Consider the following 15,512-nt stretch of genomic DNA (forward strand, 5'->3'; position numbering starts at 1 on the left):
GTTATAGCTGAAAAAAAAAGAAAAAGTAATACTTCAGGAAACGTTTTGTGTAGGGAGTTGATATTATGGAAACAAAAGCTTGTCCCAGGGTTGCTGCAGCTGCTGTATATGAGCAGACAGCTTCCTTATCCTAGGGTATAGTCCTCCTTCTTTAATTTGGAATGATGAGATGGATGTGAAGTACTAGAGTTGTCTGAGCTCTCCTGTAATGAACTTTACACACAAATTGGTTACTGGATCCTTAAGAAAGCTGTGTGTTACTGAAGTCTATCAAGACTATAAGCTATTGTGTTATGAAACTAACCAATAAGAGATTCAGCCCAAGTCTGCAATGCAGCCAGATACTTAAGGATTCTGATTTTAGTAGGTGATTTAGGGGATTTCTCAGTCTATAAAGTCTGTCCTACAGCATTCTCTTTTCTAAGCAATCCCAAGTTTTCAATCTGCTCCCATCCTGTAGTGGAAATGCTAAGTAACAGTTCAAAACAGTGATGGAGCACTTGGTGGGGAGGCAGGGCCAACCCAGGGGAGCTCAGGTGTACCTGAGTGACAGGGAGGGATGGAGGCAGGATCCACCTCTTCCCAGACCTCATTTAAGGGTTAGCAGTGGAGGCAAAAGAATCTCACTGGAGATCTCTACCTACCAGAGGCCTTCTGAGGGTAATCAGCTTCTTTCCTTTATTTCTGTGCCTAAGGCTGTTGCATTTGAGCAAGTCCTTGCTGCAGCCTAGGACTTGCTAATCTGCTGTCATTGTTGTGCTTTCCATCGTGTTACAGAGTTACATGCCCATGTGTTTTTCTTATGATTGTCTGAAATGTTGAAGTGAGGAATATGTGAGGATGCCTTTATTACTAACTGTTTTTATATATTTATCTGGATCTCTCTTTCCTCCTCCTCCTCATGGTGTAGGATGTTCATCTGGTCAGTTTTGGGTACTGTTACTCCATCTAAATGACTCTTTTAAATAGAAATAGTAATAACGTAGCATAATGCTTTTTGGTTTTTCAGGCTGGAGATATGCATGTTTAAAAAAAAAAAAATGATGTCACCTGGAAGACTTAAATAACTCATTTGAATACTGGATGAAGTTCTTATTTTTGTACTACATAGCAACATGAATTTAAATTTTAAGTCTAGTTTGTTCTTGTGATTTCTTGTGCTATAAAAACTCATTCAGTTGCTTCATGAAGGATTTTTTTTTTTTAGGAATCAATTTTAAAATGGTAGCTCATGTAAGAGTAACAGTGCATTATTAAAAACAAAACACCCTTTGTTGTGATAATATTTCAGGAAGTGTACAATGAACTCTGTGGAGAGAGATCTGTCATGTACAGAACTGCATTTTTAAAATGTACTTTATAAATAACGTGGCTTTTTGTTTTTGCCCCTTTCCCATCACCTTCCTGCTACAGGTCAGATACTCCATTGATATACAAAGCTGTGCCAAGCTGGTTTGTAAGAGTAGAGCACATGGTGGAGAAGCTCCTGGAGAATAATGCCCAGTGCTACTGGTAATGTCTCCTACTCTTTGTCACTGTTCCTGTTGCTAATTCCATCATATTTCTGTCTTTGAGCCAATGCTATTGAAGAATGGCTGGTAACAGGTTTTAAAAAACATTTTATCTTAGGTTTCACAAATGGACCTCAAACTGGTAAAGCAATCCGGGCATGAACAGATAACTTGCTTCATTGTTCATCAACCCTGATGCATGAATATGTTTGTATGTTCTTTCTTTCTTGCATTTCAGAAATTATTCTTTGTGTAGAATTCAATGAGAAATATATATTTAATATATAAATACTATATAATTTTAGAGTGTAATTATGGTTGAGTACAATTGAACAGTAAAGTTAAAACCTAAGTTGATGGTGAAATGGGGGTACAAGATCAGTAAAAGTATTGTTGTGTGACACATTGCTAAGAAGTGAGACGTGAGAAAAGCTGCATCTCAGCCTAAGGAAGCATGAAGCTACTTAATTAAGTCTCCCAAACAGGATCTACTAGAGAAGAAGTTAGGAAGGTAAACAGTGTGTATTTATTGTTTCAAATTAATTTTTATGTTTTAGATAAAGTATTGATGTAATAAACTCAGTGTTTCAGTTGACTAAATAAATATTGGCCAATAACAGCAGAAGGTAAAACTTCGTGGGACTGTGAAAAAAGGTGTCAGCAGGAAAAACAGACAAGCTGTAAATAATAATTTAAATGTGTTACTACATTAGCACGATAACTTAAATACATGACAAAAAGAGCAGTAAGAGGGAACTGCTGGAGATAGTAGCCGTTTTGAGAGTCTCTGGTGGATTTTTGGTGTGTCAGTAATAAAAGGATCCAGTCCCTTCTACCTCCATAACCTTTATTTTTTTTGTAACTAACTGCTGCCTGAGAAGTTGAGATCAGATGAGGAAGATCTGGAGATTATAGAACTGTTTCAGTTGTTCAGTCTTGTCAGATAAAGACTAGGAAAAATAAAATGCCATCACTGTGTGACTTTGCTTAGCAAATGAAATTGTGTTAAAGGTGGAACTTCAGTTAAAACAACTTATTAGCTTTAGTTGAAACAGAACAATTAAAACGTATGTTGTGTTTCTTCTTGGGTAATAGCAATTAAGTGCTCCACGTTTTTGCATAACTGTTTATGTGGACAAGAAGTGTAAATGTTGAAATCTGTGAGAAGCTGGTGATCCACAGTACACACAGTCTGAAGGTGCTGCAGTGTTGGCTTGCTAATAAGCACACGCCTGGTCTTGATATCTAAGAAGATTTTACAGATGACTGTTTTTTTTTCTGTATTCCGTAATGGAATATACTGTGAACCTTCTTTGGGGGAAAAATAAGCTGGAGAGGAGGATGAAAGTGTTTGTTCTTAGCTTTAATTAGCTATCTCAAGATGCTTCTACTGTTTTGATGGCTGTCAGTAGACCTTCCTGCTTAATTTTCACATGAACATGAGAAAAATGTGATGATCTTGTTAAGAAAAGGAAGTGTTTAGTTAAGGTAGAAAAAGCAAAACTTCAAGCAGAAACTGCTGAGTGACCCCAACTCATCCAGGAGATGTTTCTGAGAATTGGCATAACATTTGAACCCACAGAACCAAGGTTGGAAAAGACCTATGAGATCATCCATTCCAACCACCCACCTATCACCAAAAGTTCACACTAAACCATATCCCTCAGCCCTGCTTCATCTATTTGTGCTTTATGTGATGCCTTACACAGATGTTGGGCAGTAGAGGTGCAAGTGGAACCAAATAGATAGAAGTGCTATTGGGTGAGAACACTGTATGATTGTATGAATTAGCAGTATTTGGTGTGTTTGGAATTATAGCACTCTGTGTCCTTCAGTCAATTGTTCAGTCTCATTCATTCGATAACTGAGCGTGAGACTCAAAGCAATGTGGACTTGGAGATTTTGAGAATCTTTTTGTGTCAGAGTATGGCCGCAAGTAGTGATGTGGTATCACTGTTTTATTTAAAAAAAAAAAAAAAACACACACAAAAACCCATAACAGAATATATTTTCAGTGTGTGATTTCCTTAGTAGTAATCAGAGTATGTGATGGCATCTCTTACATAAAGATGGCTTTCAAAATCCAGCTTTCTAAATGAAAAATGCATTACTTTAAAGGATTTATTCATATGTTCTTGAAATATATCAATTGTGGTTGGGATGTAACTTCTTAAGTTGACACTGAGAATGCTAGCACTCTTCAATATTCATCTACTAAAATACTGGGGAGCCTATCCTTTCCCAGGCCTACTTTTATGTTTTGAAGAGACCCGATCTACTGAAGTGTCACAGGAATAATACCTAGCTTTTAAAAAAGTATATATATAATTATTTTTTGACTCTCTGGGGCTTCAGTATGTCCTGAAAAATGAGAAAATTGGGATAAATGCTTTTCAGACTATATTAACCTTTGCAGAATGAGTTTGACTGCACTGCTTTTTTTGTTCCTGTAAATGACTGATAGGTATATTGTCCCTCAAGAATAGCTGCACTTTTTATAGTTACCCTTTATGATGAAGTAGATTAAACATAGTTGGACAAACTTTCCAACTTGATTGATTTTTTTAATTAGTTTTTTAATGAATTAGCCTACTGATAAAGCCATAGTCACTCAAAATTTATTAAAGGCAACAGCTGTATCTCCATTCTTCAGACTTAACCATAGCTTACAAAAAAGTTTAGAGTGTGCCAGCACTTTTTTTTTTCCATGCAGTGGAGACCAAATAAAAACTCTTTCTTTCTCCCAGCCTTACCCTTGTCAGAGTGGCACTTGCTTGGGCAGGGAATGCTGAAAGCACGGCACTGTAGCAGCAATTAGGAGACTGAGTTTCAGTCCGTAGTCTAAAATCCCTTCTAGAATTTTCCCCACAGAATTTTCAGAAGAGATTATTAAAACAGGAAATAATAAAATGGGAATTTTATATTCAAACAGCTTACTATACTGATACTTGAGCTGCAGCAGGGTAAATCCATCCTGTCCAGGGCTGTCAGGCCTCAGTTTTGTGTTATGTTGATACAAAGCATTAGGTGCAGCACCAAAGCTGGGTCCCTGGTGTATGAGGTTTGGATTTAGCCTTAGTTGTTTTTAATAACTTTAATGATTTGTTGAAAGAGCATTTGCTGCAGCACTGCTGTCAAGAAACTAAACCATGCCACCTTAGGTTCTGTTGCGTAATGTAGGACTAATTCCTGCTGCCACTGTTCAGATTTGGTTCAAGTTACAGATGCATAAGTTAGTGTAAAGAATGAATTAATCTAGCTTATGTTTCTAAACTATTGCAGCTCACACTTCTGGTACTGTATGTATTATTTTCTTACAGATGATAAGAAAGGTTTTAAATACTTTGGGCTTATATCTAAATTTCAGCTGTGAACTTTTAAAAAACAAAAGACACAACATGGAAATCCACCTCCAAGTGAGGAGCTGATTCCTGAAGTAACTGAACGTGTTACTTCCAACTGTTGGCTGCTGTTAGAGACCATTGTCTGGTTCTGACATTGTTTACCCAAAATTTACAGCACTTTATATAGTGGAAAAATGAGCATCACTGGAAGGAAAGCAGATGTGACAGACTTCAAAGTAGCCAAGCCTTTTGTTCTTGCTTTTTCTTGGCACTGAAAATTTCAAACACTAATAAAGGGTGTGATGTATTGGTTCTTAGAGAGATTCTTTCTTGATTTTTTTTTTTTTTTAAGAACTAACAATTAAAGTGATTAATGAAAATACTATAAAGAGTGCATGCAACGGGCCTTCTTACCAGAAGTTAATACCTGTTTTTAAAAGTGCAGGTTTTGCATGCTTCCTGCTGTTGCTGTACGAGCACCCCAAGAACAAGTATCTTCACATCCATCAGTCAAACACATTCATCTTCTGAGAGGCTTTGATTTGACCTTTGCAGTCTTTGGTCAGCCTGCTTATTTGCTGAACAACAGACTGTCTCTCACCTTCTAAAAGGTGTCATCTAATCACAGTTTATGCCCATCTTGTGTGATAAGCCCTCACTGGCAGAGTGTAGGGCCAACTCAGCAGTGGGAAGTTGATGTTTCTTCAACCATGCTCACATGTCTTTGTGCAGACGAGGAGTCTGACGCTGTAGCAGGAGCAACAGATCTTAAATTATAACACAGTTGTAGGATGCTGTTGGGAGATAGGTTGGTTTTTTATGTCTAATAGGGTATTTTCTTTTCTATCTTAATATAAATGAGTGCTGAACACTGAAAACACTGGAACTCACTGAAGTTTTAAATGCATGTTTTCTGTGTACCATTTTTCTTTTTTTTTTTCTCTTTAATACGATCATGTAATTTTCACTCTTCCTTTTGAATCATGGACTATGCTTAGTCAGGAACTGTGAATGCTGGTGAGTGGTCTCCATAGCGGTGTGAAGTGTACAGCAATTTACAGGCAGTAGATGGCAGCGTTTCCCGATGCAAAATGTGTGGTGGCCTCATTGCCTGCAGAAGGATGTAAGGGAAAAATGACTGCAGGGTTTGCCTTGCAGTGGTCTGATTTAGAGCAGCGTAAGTCAGAAGGCTTCATTGCTGGCTGTTATCAGACACAGCTGAGGATTGGAAGTAAACTTTAAGGCTTGTTTCAATTGATCTTGATAGCTTGTGTCCTAATTTTGCTGTTTCCTCTCAAAGCCTCATGAGCAGAGATTGTTTTATCATAAATCCAGCAAGTATCTTTTCGGTCCCAGTGAGAGGTCATCACAAGGCTGTTGTTTGTGAAATAAGGCATTTCTTGAGCCAGGAACTCCAACTGTTGGTTCACCAGGCAGTTGTGCTTAGACAACTGGTAAATCTATCCGCATGTGCAGTGTGTTAAACCTCTGCTACCATTAAAAGATTGCAAATATATGGCACTGCAAACTTGTAAATATAAAAGTACTCAGTAACCATGAAATCAGAATATTCCGTGGGAAACTGCAGCAAGAGCTATGGCAAAAGCTTCATTCCTCTCTAGCTTCAGAATACAGTGGCTTTTTTTTTTTTTGCCTTCATAGGTAAGATTAAGAATTTTTATAGCAATTAGCATGTTGTCTGAGTCATACAAATAAGGTAACGGGCTTTTTTAATGTAAATGTATCACAGAACTGGAGGTTATGGCTTCACTTAATCTTGACTTGTCAGGCAGCTGTGTGCTGCTGACAGTATGGTTATGATGCAGTCTGCAGCAGCATTGCAGTCTCACGCTAAAGTGTTTGTTGCTATGGGAACTGTGATAAAAGACTGCAGAAAAACGTTGCTATATCAAAATGATTGAAAACACTATTAATTTAGCAAATGTAAGCTGCATATAGGCAGAAAATTATTTTATACTGATGGAAGCAACACTAAGTTGTCTGGGATGTGTGGCTGTTGCACCATTATAATAAGATTTCATGAACTGGGGAGGAGAAACTGTCTGCTGCAGTGGAAACTGTGCTTTGCAGGCAGCTGACCTTTCCTCTTTGCTCCCCTCTCCTCCCTTTTTCCCCAACCCCTAACTGGGGAGTTTTAATTAGATCCATGATATAGCATTGCTACTAATTAGGGTGTTAAAAGGGCACAAATAGTTGCCTTATTTTATCTCCTTGAAGTAGAAACCATTAAGAATAAATTTGAGGTCATGTTGAAGGATGCTTGTTATAAGAGCAGATTAGCATAATGGAATTGAAGACTTTGAGTCTTCTAAGGATTAGTTAATAAAGAAAGCAAAAACAGGTGTTGTGTTAGGGATTTAAAGATACTTATACATATTTTTATGAAATGACATGAGGGTACCTACTTAACCATCTTTGATTTTGCTGTTGCAACTCAGTTGCCTACTGTCTTTCCAACCATGCAACTAGTTCCTGATTTCAGGAATCCCTTCAAGTTGCCAGCTTGCCAAATGAAAGGATAATCTGTGGGCCATCTTCTCAGAACTGAAGCCATCAAATGCTGAGTGCTAATCTGTTATAGGATTTCCTAATTCTTGCTGTCTTTCTGTTTGTCGATCTGTCTCTCTTGGGACTGTTTCTCAAATAATTTGTACACTTTAAGTCTCCCTGAAATAATAACTGAGAGTCCTACCCAGTATGTGAAGTTGCTGTGGTTTTTGAATACTATGAGTATAACTGGCTAGTGAGAGGAATGGTGAGGAGTAAGAAATAATTAGTACATCTGTACATAATATCTCAAAAAGCTTTTGATAGTAAATTAATGATAAAGCACATAAGGCTTCTGCTGTGGTAACGTTTGATGACTGTTTATTTCAGCAGTGATATTTGTACTTATGAATTAGGATGACATTGCTTTGTGACAGCACTCCTGCATCCTGTGACCAGTGCAGAGTGAGCCCAGTCAGTGGCATGTGGAGCACATCTGAAGAGGATAAGAAGTTGTACTTGGTATTTGCAATTGTGTTATGAACATGAGAAGGTCTTCAAAATATGTGTCTAGGAAAGGAACGGGTGTCTTAAATGTTTTAATGTGTTTTCTTCTGGGTTATGTAGTAATTCAGATTTCTTACATCCTGCACGTTTCTCATTGGAAAGAAGATTTGGAAAGGAAATAGAGTGATCTTAATTCGTGCTGTTACTGTGGTGTCAGCTCATGATGAGAAGGCTCTGGATCAGCAGCTGTGGGGACTTGCTGTTAGCCACGTGTGCTCTAGGATTGAAGGGATGCTCTCAAATTTCAGATGTTGAAATCCATGTTCACTTGCCTATGTGCTCTGGATATTCTGTAAGATATAGACTTTGGAGGCCAAGTAATACGATTTCTGTGGTGGTAGGCTAGTGAATGTTGTTTGGGGTCTGAATTTTTATTGTTCTTCATCATCTTTTTTTGTTTATCACATAGGGTCTTGATTTGACACTAAGAAAAAGAGAAGCTACTGAGAAGAGATGAAGGAGGTCACTGTATGGAATTCTTAGCAGTGCATGAATTTAGCAAAATCTCAGATCTGCTCCAAATCAGAAGTGTACATCCGTGTGTAGAGCAGATGAATAATTACTGTCATCTCTAATTTGTTAAGCTGGAGTTTTTATGTTGAAAGAGTAAGAGATTTACATTGAAGCAAGTTGAAACTGATTACTTTCAATAACTTATTATTTGACAAATCAATATTTATTCCTTTGTGTTGTGAAATGAACTTCTCAAATGCTGCAATGTCTGTCTTGAAATTTATTTAGCACACTATCTTGGGTGCCAAATAAGTAGAAATAGCCATTATCCCACGCTATTCTGAAGTCATGAACTGAGAGCTTCACAGCCTGCTGAGACAGCAGCCTCCTCAACCTTGCTAAATGTTGGAGAAGGAAGTACGAAATCCTGTCTCTGTCATTTTGCAGAGAAATTTGAAGGTCAAAACCAACACAAATTGTAGGCCAGTTGGGGGAAAAAAAAATAATTTGAACAGCACGATATCGGGGCTGCAGCAGGAATCCTTAGAAGTGAAGTCAATGCTTTGATTTCTGCTAAAACTTCTAGAACTATTTGCTGCTGGAACTTGACCTTTTCTGAGGTCTGAATCTATTCAGTGCCATTAGCAGTGAGCTGCTCTGCATGGACTTGGACTGTAGCACTTGTCACCTTCCTTGTCATCCCAAACTGCAGATTTAGGTGGACTCCTCAGCACAAACCTGGAAGTTGTGCATTTCAGCTGAAGGACGTTAGTGACAGATACCTGGTTAAACACAGAAGGCATGTGAATTGGCATATGGCAAAGGGCTTGCTTGTATCTTTTTAGTGCTGTAAAGTAGGACTGTTGGTGTGGGTGGCTTTCTGTGTTTTTTGTTTTCTCCTTAAAGCTCCTAAATATCCATACTGTGAGGATGCCTTCTGCATTTGTGCAGCCATTTTCTTTCAAGAGACTGTTAGCTTTTGGGCTTAGTGGTTTAACTTAGCCCAAAATTTCCTGAAATTTGAATCAGCATCAGTAATGATTTATGGTTTTATCGCGGCCTCAAAGTCACCATTCTGTTCTCAGTGTACTTGGGAATTCAGATGGAGAAATTAGCTGGGGATTATAAGGAAGATTGTGTGCTGACAGATTTATTGCAGTGCAGAGTTGTCTCAGGATGAGGCCCAGTTTGTTCAGTTACAGCACTGGGAAGGAAGGGAGCAGAATTCACTGCAGGACAGCCTCTGAGTGCCCTCGCTCTCCTTAGCTGATTAAAATGTTACTGCAGAACATAGATGGAAGAGGATAAAAGCTTCCTTAAATAACATACATAGAATACATAGCCCTGGTAAGATGCGATCTGTTAAAAGTTACCAAGAAATTAAGAAAATACTTTTTTTTTTTTTTAATAAGCCACCCCCAAGCCCTTAAAGGAACACTAGAGCTGCAGTAACATTGTGATCAGGTGTTAGTAACAGCGTTGCTAGGAACGGTGTTTTATCTTCCTAGCCTAGTAATACATGTAAATATGGGGTGCTGGTTAGGGTTATGCTTTTGTGACCGATTCATTTACTTTAAAATGTTCTGCCTGTAAGTCAGAAAGGTCACACTGAGATAGCTGTAGCTGAACGCAGTAAGACTAAATGAAAGGAACAGGCCCTAGGCTTGAAGAATGCACGACTGCAAAGGGTTTGCTCCGGGTGGCTATCTAGTGAAGTTGTTCCATTTGGCTGTATCTGCCATACCGTGGCTGGGTGGTGGTCAGAATGAGGTGTTTTAAGTAACGTGTTCTTTGAGTGATGAGCTCAAGATGTATTTGAGATGCGGGCTGTTTTCATTGTGCTTAATGGTTATGTCGGTGTTATTTCTGTACTGCACCTCTACAGTGGTAACAAATCGTGGTTACAGATGTGGTTCATAGTAGATGAAGTGGTTTCTGTTTTATGTTCTGCTAAAAATTGTCAGCAGGGTCAGATAATTTTACCAGAAGAGGTAAAACATGGTTTCATAGCTCAGAGAGAGTGAGGGATAACACCACATGCATTTTTGTGGTTAATGTCCACTTTGGGGATCAAATTAATTTTTCTTGCATGTTTTGAGGAGGCAGAGCTGAAACTCCAAGCGTTTTTAATGTCGCTGGGGGATTGTTTCTGCCTCTAGCTATGTTAAATGGGACTAATAATTTCAGCTAATCAGTGTCTAACAACTTCTGAAAAATGGAAACTAGTTTAGGAGTGATGTATGGGGAAGTTTTCCACATTAGTGGAATGTTAGGCAAATGCTAATGGTCGTCTTACACTTTCCACTGGTGTTGGGAGAGAGGGTCTCTTGAGGTCACTACAGAGAAGTTAGTACAAATAAGCCCTACTCTAAGAAATTCTGAAAACCTGCATGTGTTTCTAAATTTCAAAGCTGTGTACGGACACTGAAATGTTAGTAGCTGAGTCTAAAAGCATTTTTATATTATATTTTTCTTTTAGAAATGTTTAGAGGGTAACTCTGCAGTCAAAATTAAACCTAGAAATAACTGCTGAAGCTGTGGAACTTCAGAATGATGATATTTAATGAATTCTTTATGGCTAGTTTTTATCTACTTTAGACATTGTTGGCATCAGAAAGTCTTCAGACTTCCACGTGGTGTCACCATGGGTGAAGTTAGATAGACCAGCTTGCATTGACATCAGTAGGTTCTTCCAAGTGATGCTCACACTTGTTTCATGAATCTCCTAGTGCTGGGAGAAAAGGTTGAAGAGGCCTAAAAAACACTGCTTTACCTTATCTGTTATATAATCTTTGTATATATAGTTAATTATTTGTTTACAGATAACAGTCAGTTCCTCACCAAACCATTTAGCACGTTAGGAAGCTAGGTAGGCATCAGACTCTTGTGTTAATCTTTGAGCTTTCATAGGATGAAAGTTAGCTTTTAACATACTCTGATACGTCACAGAACCCTACCAGGTAGAGCATTTAATAAGCACTGGTAGGCTTTTGCTTTCTACTTATTTATTTGTAATAGGCAAATTATATGGAGATGGTAAATAGGACAAAAAGGCTTCTTCTGTAGGGTATGTCAACCTGGCATCTTTTTTACCTTTTTTTTCCTCAAAAATCTATCTAATCTAAGAGGTCTTACGTGGTTACTTGGCTGCCCATGTGTAATGCAACATGTCTTTTCATGTCATTACTCAAGATTTCCCAAACCTCCAGACAGAAGTCAATAACTAATATGTTTTCCTGAAGGTAAAATTAGGCAGGAGAATTATTATCCACCTTTAGCCATGATTTTCCAGTGTTGGACTATCCCGAGGACTTTTGGATATTGTGTATATTTATTGGGTCCATTGTGCACATCTTCACTGACACGTCATAGAATAAAATAAATGCGGTGTCTCTCACATCTGTAGCTTGTTTCAAGGTCAATGAAGGACAGAAGTAATGCTGTTACTTCTTGGGCAGTGAATTCATAATGCTCACAATAGCCACTGTGCTATCTTGAGTGTGCTCCCATTTCTGCAGTGTTCTGAAATGAATTATTTTGTGGCTGAAATTAGATACTACGTTCTTATTAGTTTACCACTACGTTTAATCTACAAGGAAACTAATATTTCTCTTCTTTTTGCATCAGGGTTCCGGATTTTGTGAGGGAGAAGCGTTTTGGGAACTGGCTAAAAGATGCACGAGATTGGGCGATATCTAGAAACCGGTACTGGGGGACTCCCATCCCACTGTGGGTCAGTGATGATTTTGAAGAGGTAGGAAAACAAAAGCTCCCATTCTAAAGAAAATGCTCTCTATATTATGTATTGCTTGTTAATTTTGGTAGACTGTGGCTGCTGTTGTCTTACTGTATCTTAATGGAACTTGTGTATCTATAATGGGTGATAGATACATGCTTATGTACTTGTGCATGCATTTGTACATTTCTATTGCTTTTGATTGAAAACAGCAAGCAATGTTCCTTACTTTTTTTTTTTTTTTACAAGTGTTAAAATTTATCTTGCCTGGAAGACTTTTCAGTGATGAGAAGGCTGATGGAATAGAAATGCATTGAGAAAATGGCAAGGAAGAGATTTTTACTCAGTCTTCTCAGTGCGTTTTTGAATCTCTGACACTCTGTTACTTGAAGCCAAATGAATTGCTGGAGGTGTGAAAGCAAGTCCAGCACTCTAGAAATGTGAAAATACATCTTGGTGCTGCTACAAGTGTGAGTGTAGCAGGAAGTAAAAAAAAAACAAATCTAGAAGAATGATGAAAGCAAATAATGGTAATGCTAGGAATGAATATTCACTGCTCAAGTGAATACTTGAAGACAGTTCTGGTAATAGCTTTTTCTTAGTGTTAAGATACCAAGTTTAAAAAACTGTTTCTAAATGTACGAAGTATTTTTTTTCCTCATTTTTCTACATGGACTAGCTCCATTAGACCCATATGATGAATGTTCCTCATGCCTTGGCATTTGAATGGTATTTATTTATGAGTGTGCTTGTAAGTTACTGGTGAACTAAGTGCTTCTATCTTCCCTTATATTGGTTAGAGTTCAATTTGAGGGCTGACGGTTTAGACCCAGAAGATTTGAATCAATGCTAAAATTGAAGTGCTGTGTTCAGTATAATGGTTTTCTTTAGATAGAGGAAAGGCTTTCAGTTTTGTGCAAATGTATTTCTGGATTTCTTTCTGCAGCTGAAAAAGACTGTAAAGGATGCATTACTCCTACACTTCCACTCCGTGCCCCTAAAAATAGCACGTTTGATGTCCTGTTCCCTGTGTACATAGATAGCTTTTGCCTTTGTAGATTTGTTTGTTTTAATAATGTAGGTTGTAAGACTGACCTTTTCTTGGAAATTAACTGCAAATATTCCTTAGGGCTTCAGGTTCTTTAATAATGATAGAAACACCAATATATGTGCTGCTTTTAGCTGTAGATATAATATATGTTTCTGTGTACTCTAGAGACTAAATGTCATGTATGGTTAAATAATTGAGTATGGGTTTTGGACCAGGGTAAATTTCAAGCTTTTTATATTCACTCTTTTCTGAGGTGTGTGGGGGTATAGCTTTAAAGCTATTAAGTTTTCCATCAGTCCTGATGGTATTTATGTCTGTGTGACATCTGCTCTCATATAGGTAGTTTCCTCACTTCAGTTTTAATGCAGCCGAGTGCCGTGTGAGATTGCTGAAGCTCCTCTTCATGTATTGCTCTCAAAAGAACACTTTGTCGCATGCAATTATGCTGTGCATATTAAATCTTGGGGAAGTAGTAACAGTTTTTTATTTAATGTACCGTAAAGTGAATTAATTGATACTAGAGTGAATTTTATCGCAAATCAATATCTGGTTTCCCACGGTTTTATTTCAGCTTTTATTTTATTTTTATTTTAGCATAATTATCAGGTAGGTGCATAATGGAATTTAATTTCTAACGCTTTTGACTGTTACCACATTTCTGCAAACAGCTGAATCTTTTTAAGCTCTCAGATCTTAATGCTTTTCTCGGCGTAGGAGCACATCTTTCTTAGAATGGATAATTTTTTTCCGTGAAGCAACAAGTTTATAAAGTGGACATTGTCTACTTGTATAGGATTTGAATATAAATCATAATGTTAAGTACTTTGTGATATAACAGAAATTCTCCTGGATTATTTCGTTGCTTGTCACTCACTTCATTTGTGAGACATCTTCTACCTTGGGCACAGCAGTCCTGCATTATGGATTTGGAACAAAAGGACTCTACCTGTGCTCTGCTGAAGTGGGAGGGAACTCTTTCAGATCTGTTTCCAGTCTGCTTGGAGGCTGCTTTAGGAATGTGGCTTTCAGCTGACCTCAGCAGTCATTTCTTTTCAGTGATTGGTATTTAGAAAGCTATCTTGAAAATCCCAGAATGGAGTGAAGCACTGATACACTGCATGGACTCATTTCTTTCTATGAACAATTACCATTCTTGGATTATTAGTACTTAATGGAGCTGAAATAGGGAACTAATAAAAGCTAACACTAATTAAGGACTGCTGCAGATGGCTTTATTCTTCTGATTTACATGGATAGGCCTAATTTACATAGATAAAGTGGATAAGTGAATGTCTTGTAAGAAGTATTTAACCTTGACCTCTGATTTCACGTTATGTTTAAGTGATGCTGAAACATGGTTGAACAGCCCCAAATCCTACTCTGCTTACTTCATGCCTTGCTGACCACTGAGTGCTGATTCAGCATTAACTACCATCCATTCTGGTAGTTAATCTGGCTGAGAAGTGAAGTGGAAGAGGGATGAATGGCAGGTCAGGAAAGGTGCCTGCCTGCTAAAGCTGATCCTGCCATTGAAGACAGATATCTGAAGCCATAGCTGTAATTTGAGAGCATACACCAATCTACAGAATCAGATGAAGAAACTACTATCTCTGTGCTATATTGTTGCCTTCAAGCATCCCATGAGCTGTGCTTGAAGATGGTGGCTCTGCCCTTCTGACCCAGATAGAGGCAGCCTTACTCAGTATGATGGTGTCTACATTCCTCTGGAGTTTGAGGTTTTATGTACTTCTCCTATGAGTATTTTCTGCTTGGTATAGGATCTGTAGATGTTCCTGATGCTGAGAATCTTGAGTATTGGCAGAGTTGGTGAAAAGCAACAAGTAGTGGGCAGCTTTTTACTCAGAATGACCTTTGTGAATGCTGTATTCTCAAATACTGAGGCTTGCAAGGTGAAGCAGTCGTGGTGTCAAGGGTATTTTTTACCCATGCTGCAGTTAATAAATAAATAATAATTAAAAAATCCCACAACCTTTTTCTCTGCTAGCAGTACTGAACTGCTGCCCTCTCACTTGTACAGATGTTTATGGGGTCACATGGTGAATGAGGAACTAATCAAGGTTAAAAATAGTTGGTTGCTAAAGGGATGTTTTCAGCTGGGATCACTTGCCCTGCGCGGGTCACTATATGAACTGCAGACTTGATCATTGTAATCATTGATATATTTACTTCCTATGGAGAAATAAAGCAGATAAGTGATGGAAAATCTGCATTTCAAAAGTAACGTGAGAAGACTGATTAGTAATGCAGATCAGCAGTTGAATCAGACTGGGAAAATCATGGCATAAAAACCAAATCAAACTGGTTTTTATCATCTCTGCAAT

The 15,512-nt window shown here is 38.0% G+C and overlaps 1 protein-coding gene across 3 annotated transcripts in view; it reads left to right on the plus strand.

Moving 5' to 3' along the window:
• Nucleotides 1-15,512, plus strand: part of IARS1 (isoleucyl-tRNA synthetase 1) — a 100,446-nt gene that overhangs the window by 32,737 nt on the left and 52,197 nt on the right. For all 3 annotated transcript variants that reach the window (XM_090148041.1, XM_031609216.2, XM_090148040.1), the window contains 2 exons: nucleotides 1,414-1,512; nucleotides 12,011-12,137. In XM_090148041.1, the coding sequence (XP_090004167.1) occupies nucleotides 1,414-1,512; nucleotides 12,011-12,137 (226 nt within the window). The remainder of the gene's footprint in view (nucleotides 1-1,413; nucleotides 1,513-12,010; nucleotides 12,138-15,512) is intronic.

This window comes from Phasianus colchicus, chromosome 11 (assembly GCF_987193195.1).
Source record: "Phasianus colchicus chromosome 11, bPhaCol1.hap1.1, whole genome shotgun sequence".
Taxonomy (NCBI): domain Eukaryota; kingdom Metazoa; phylum Chordata; class Aves; order Galliformes; family Phasianidae; genus Phasianus; species Phasianus colchicus.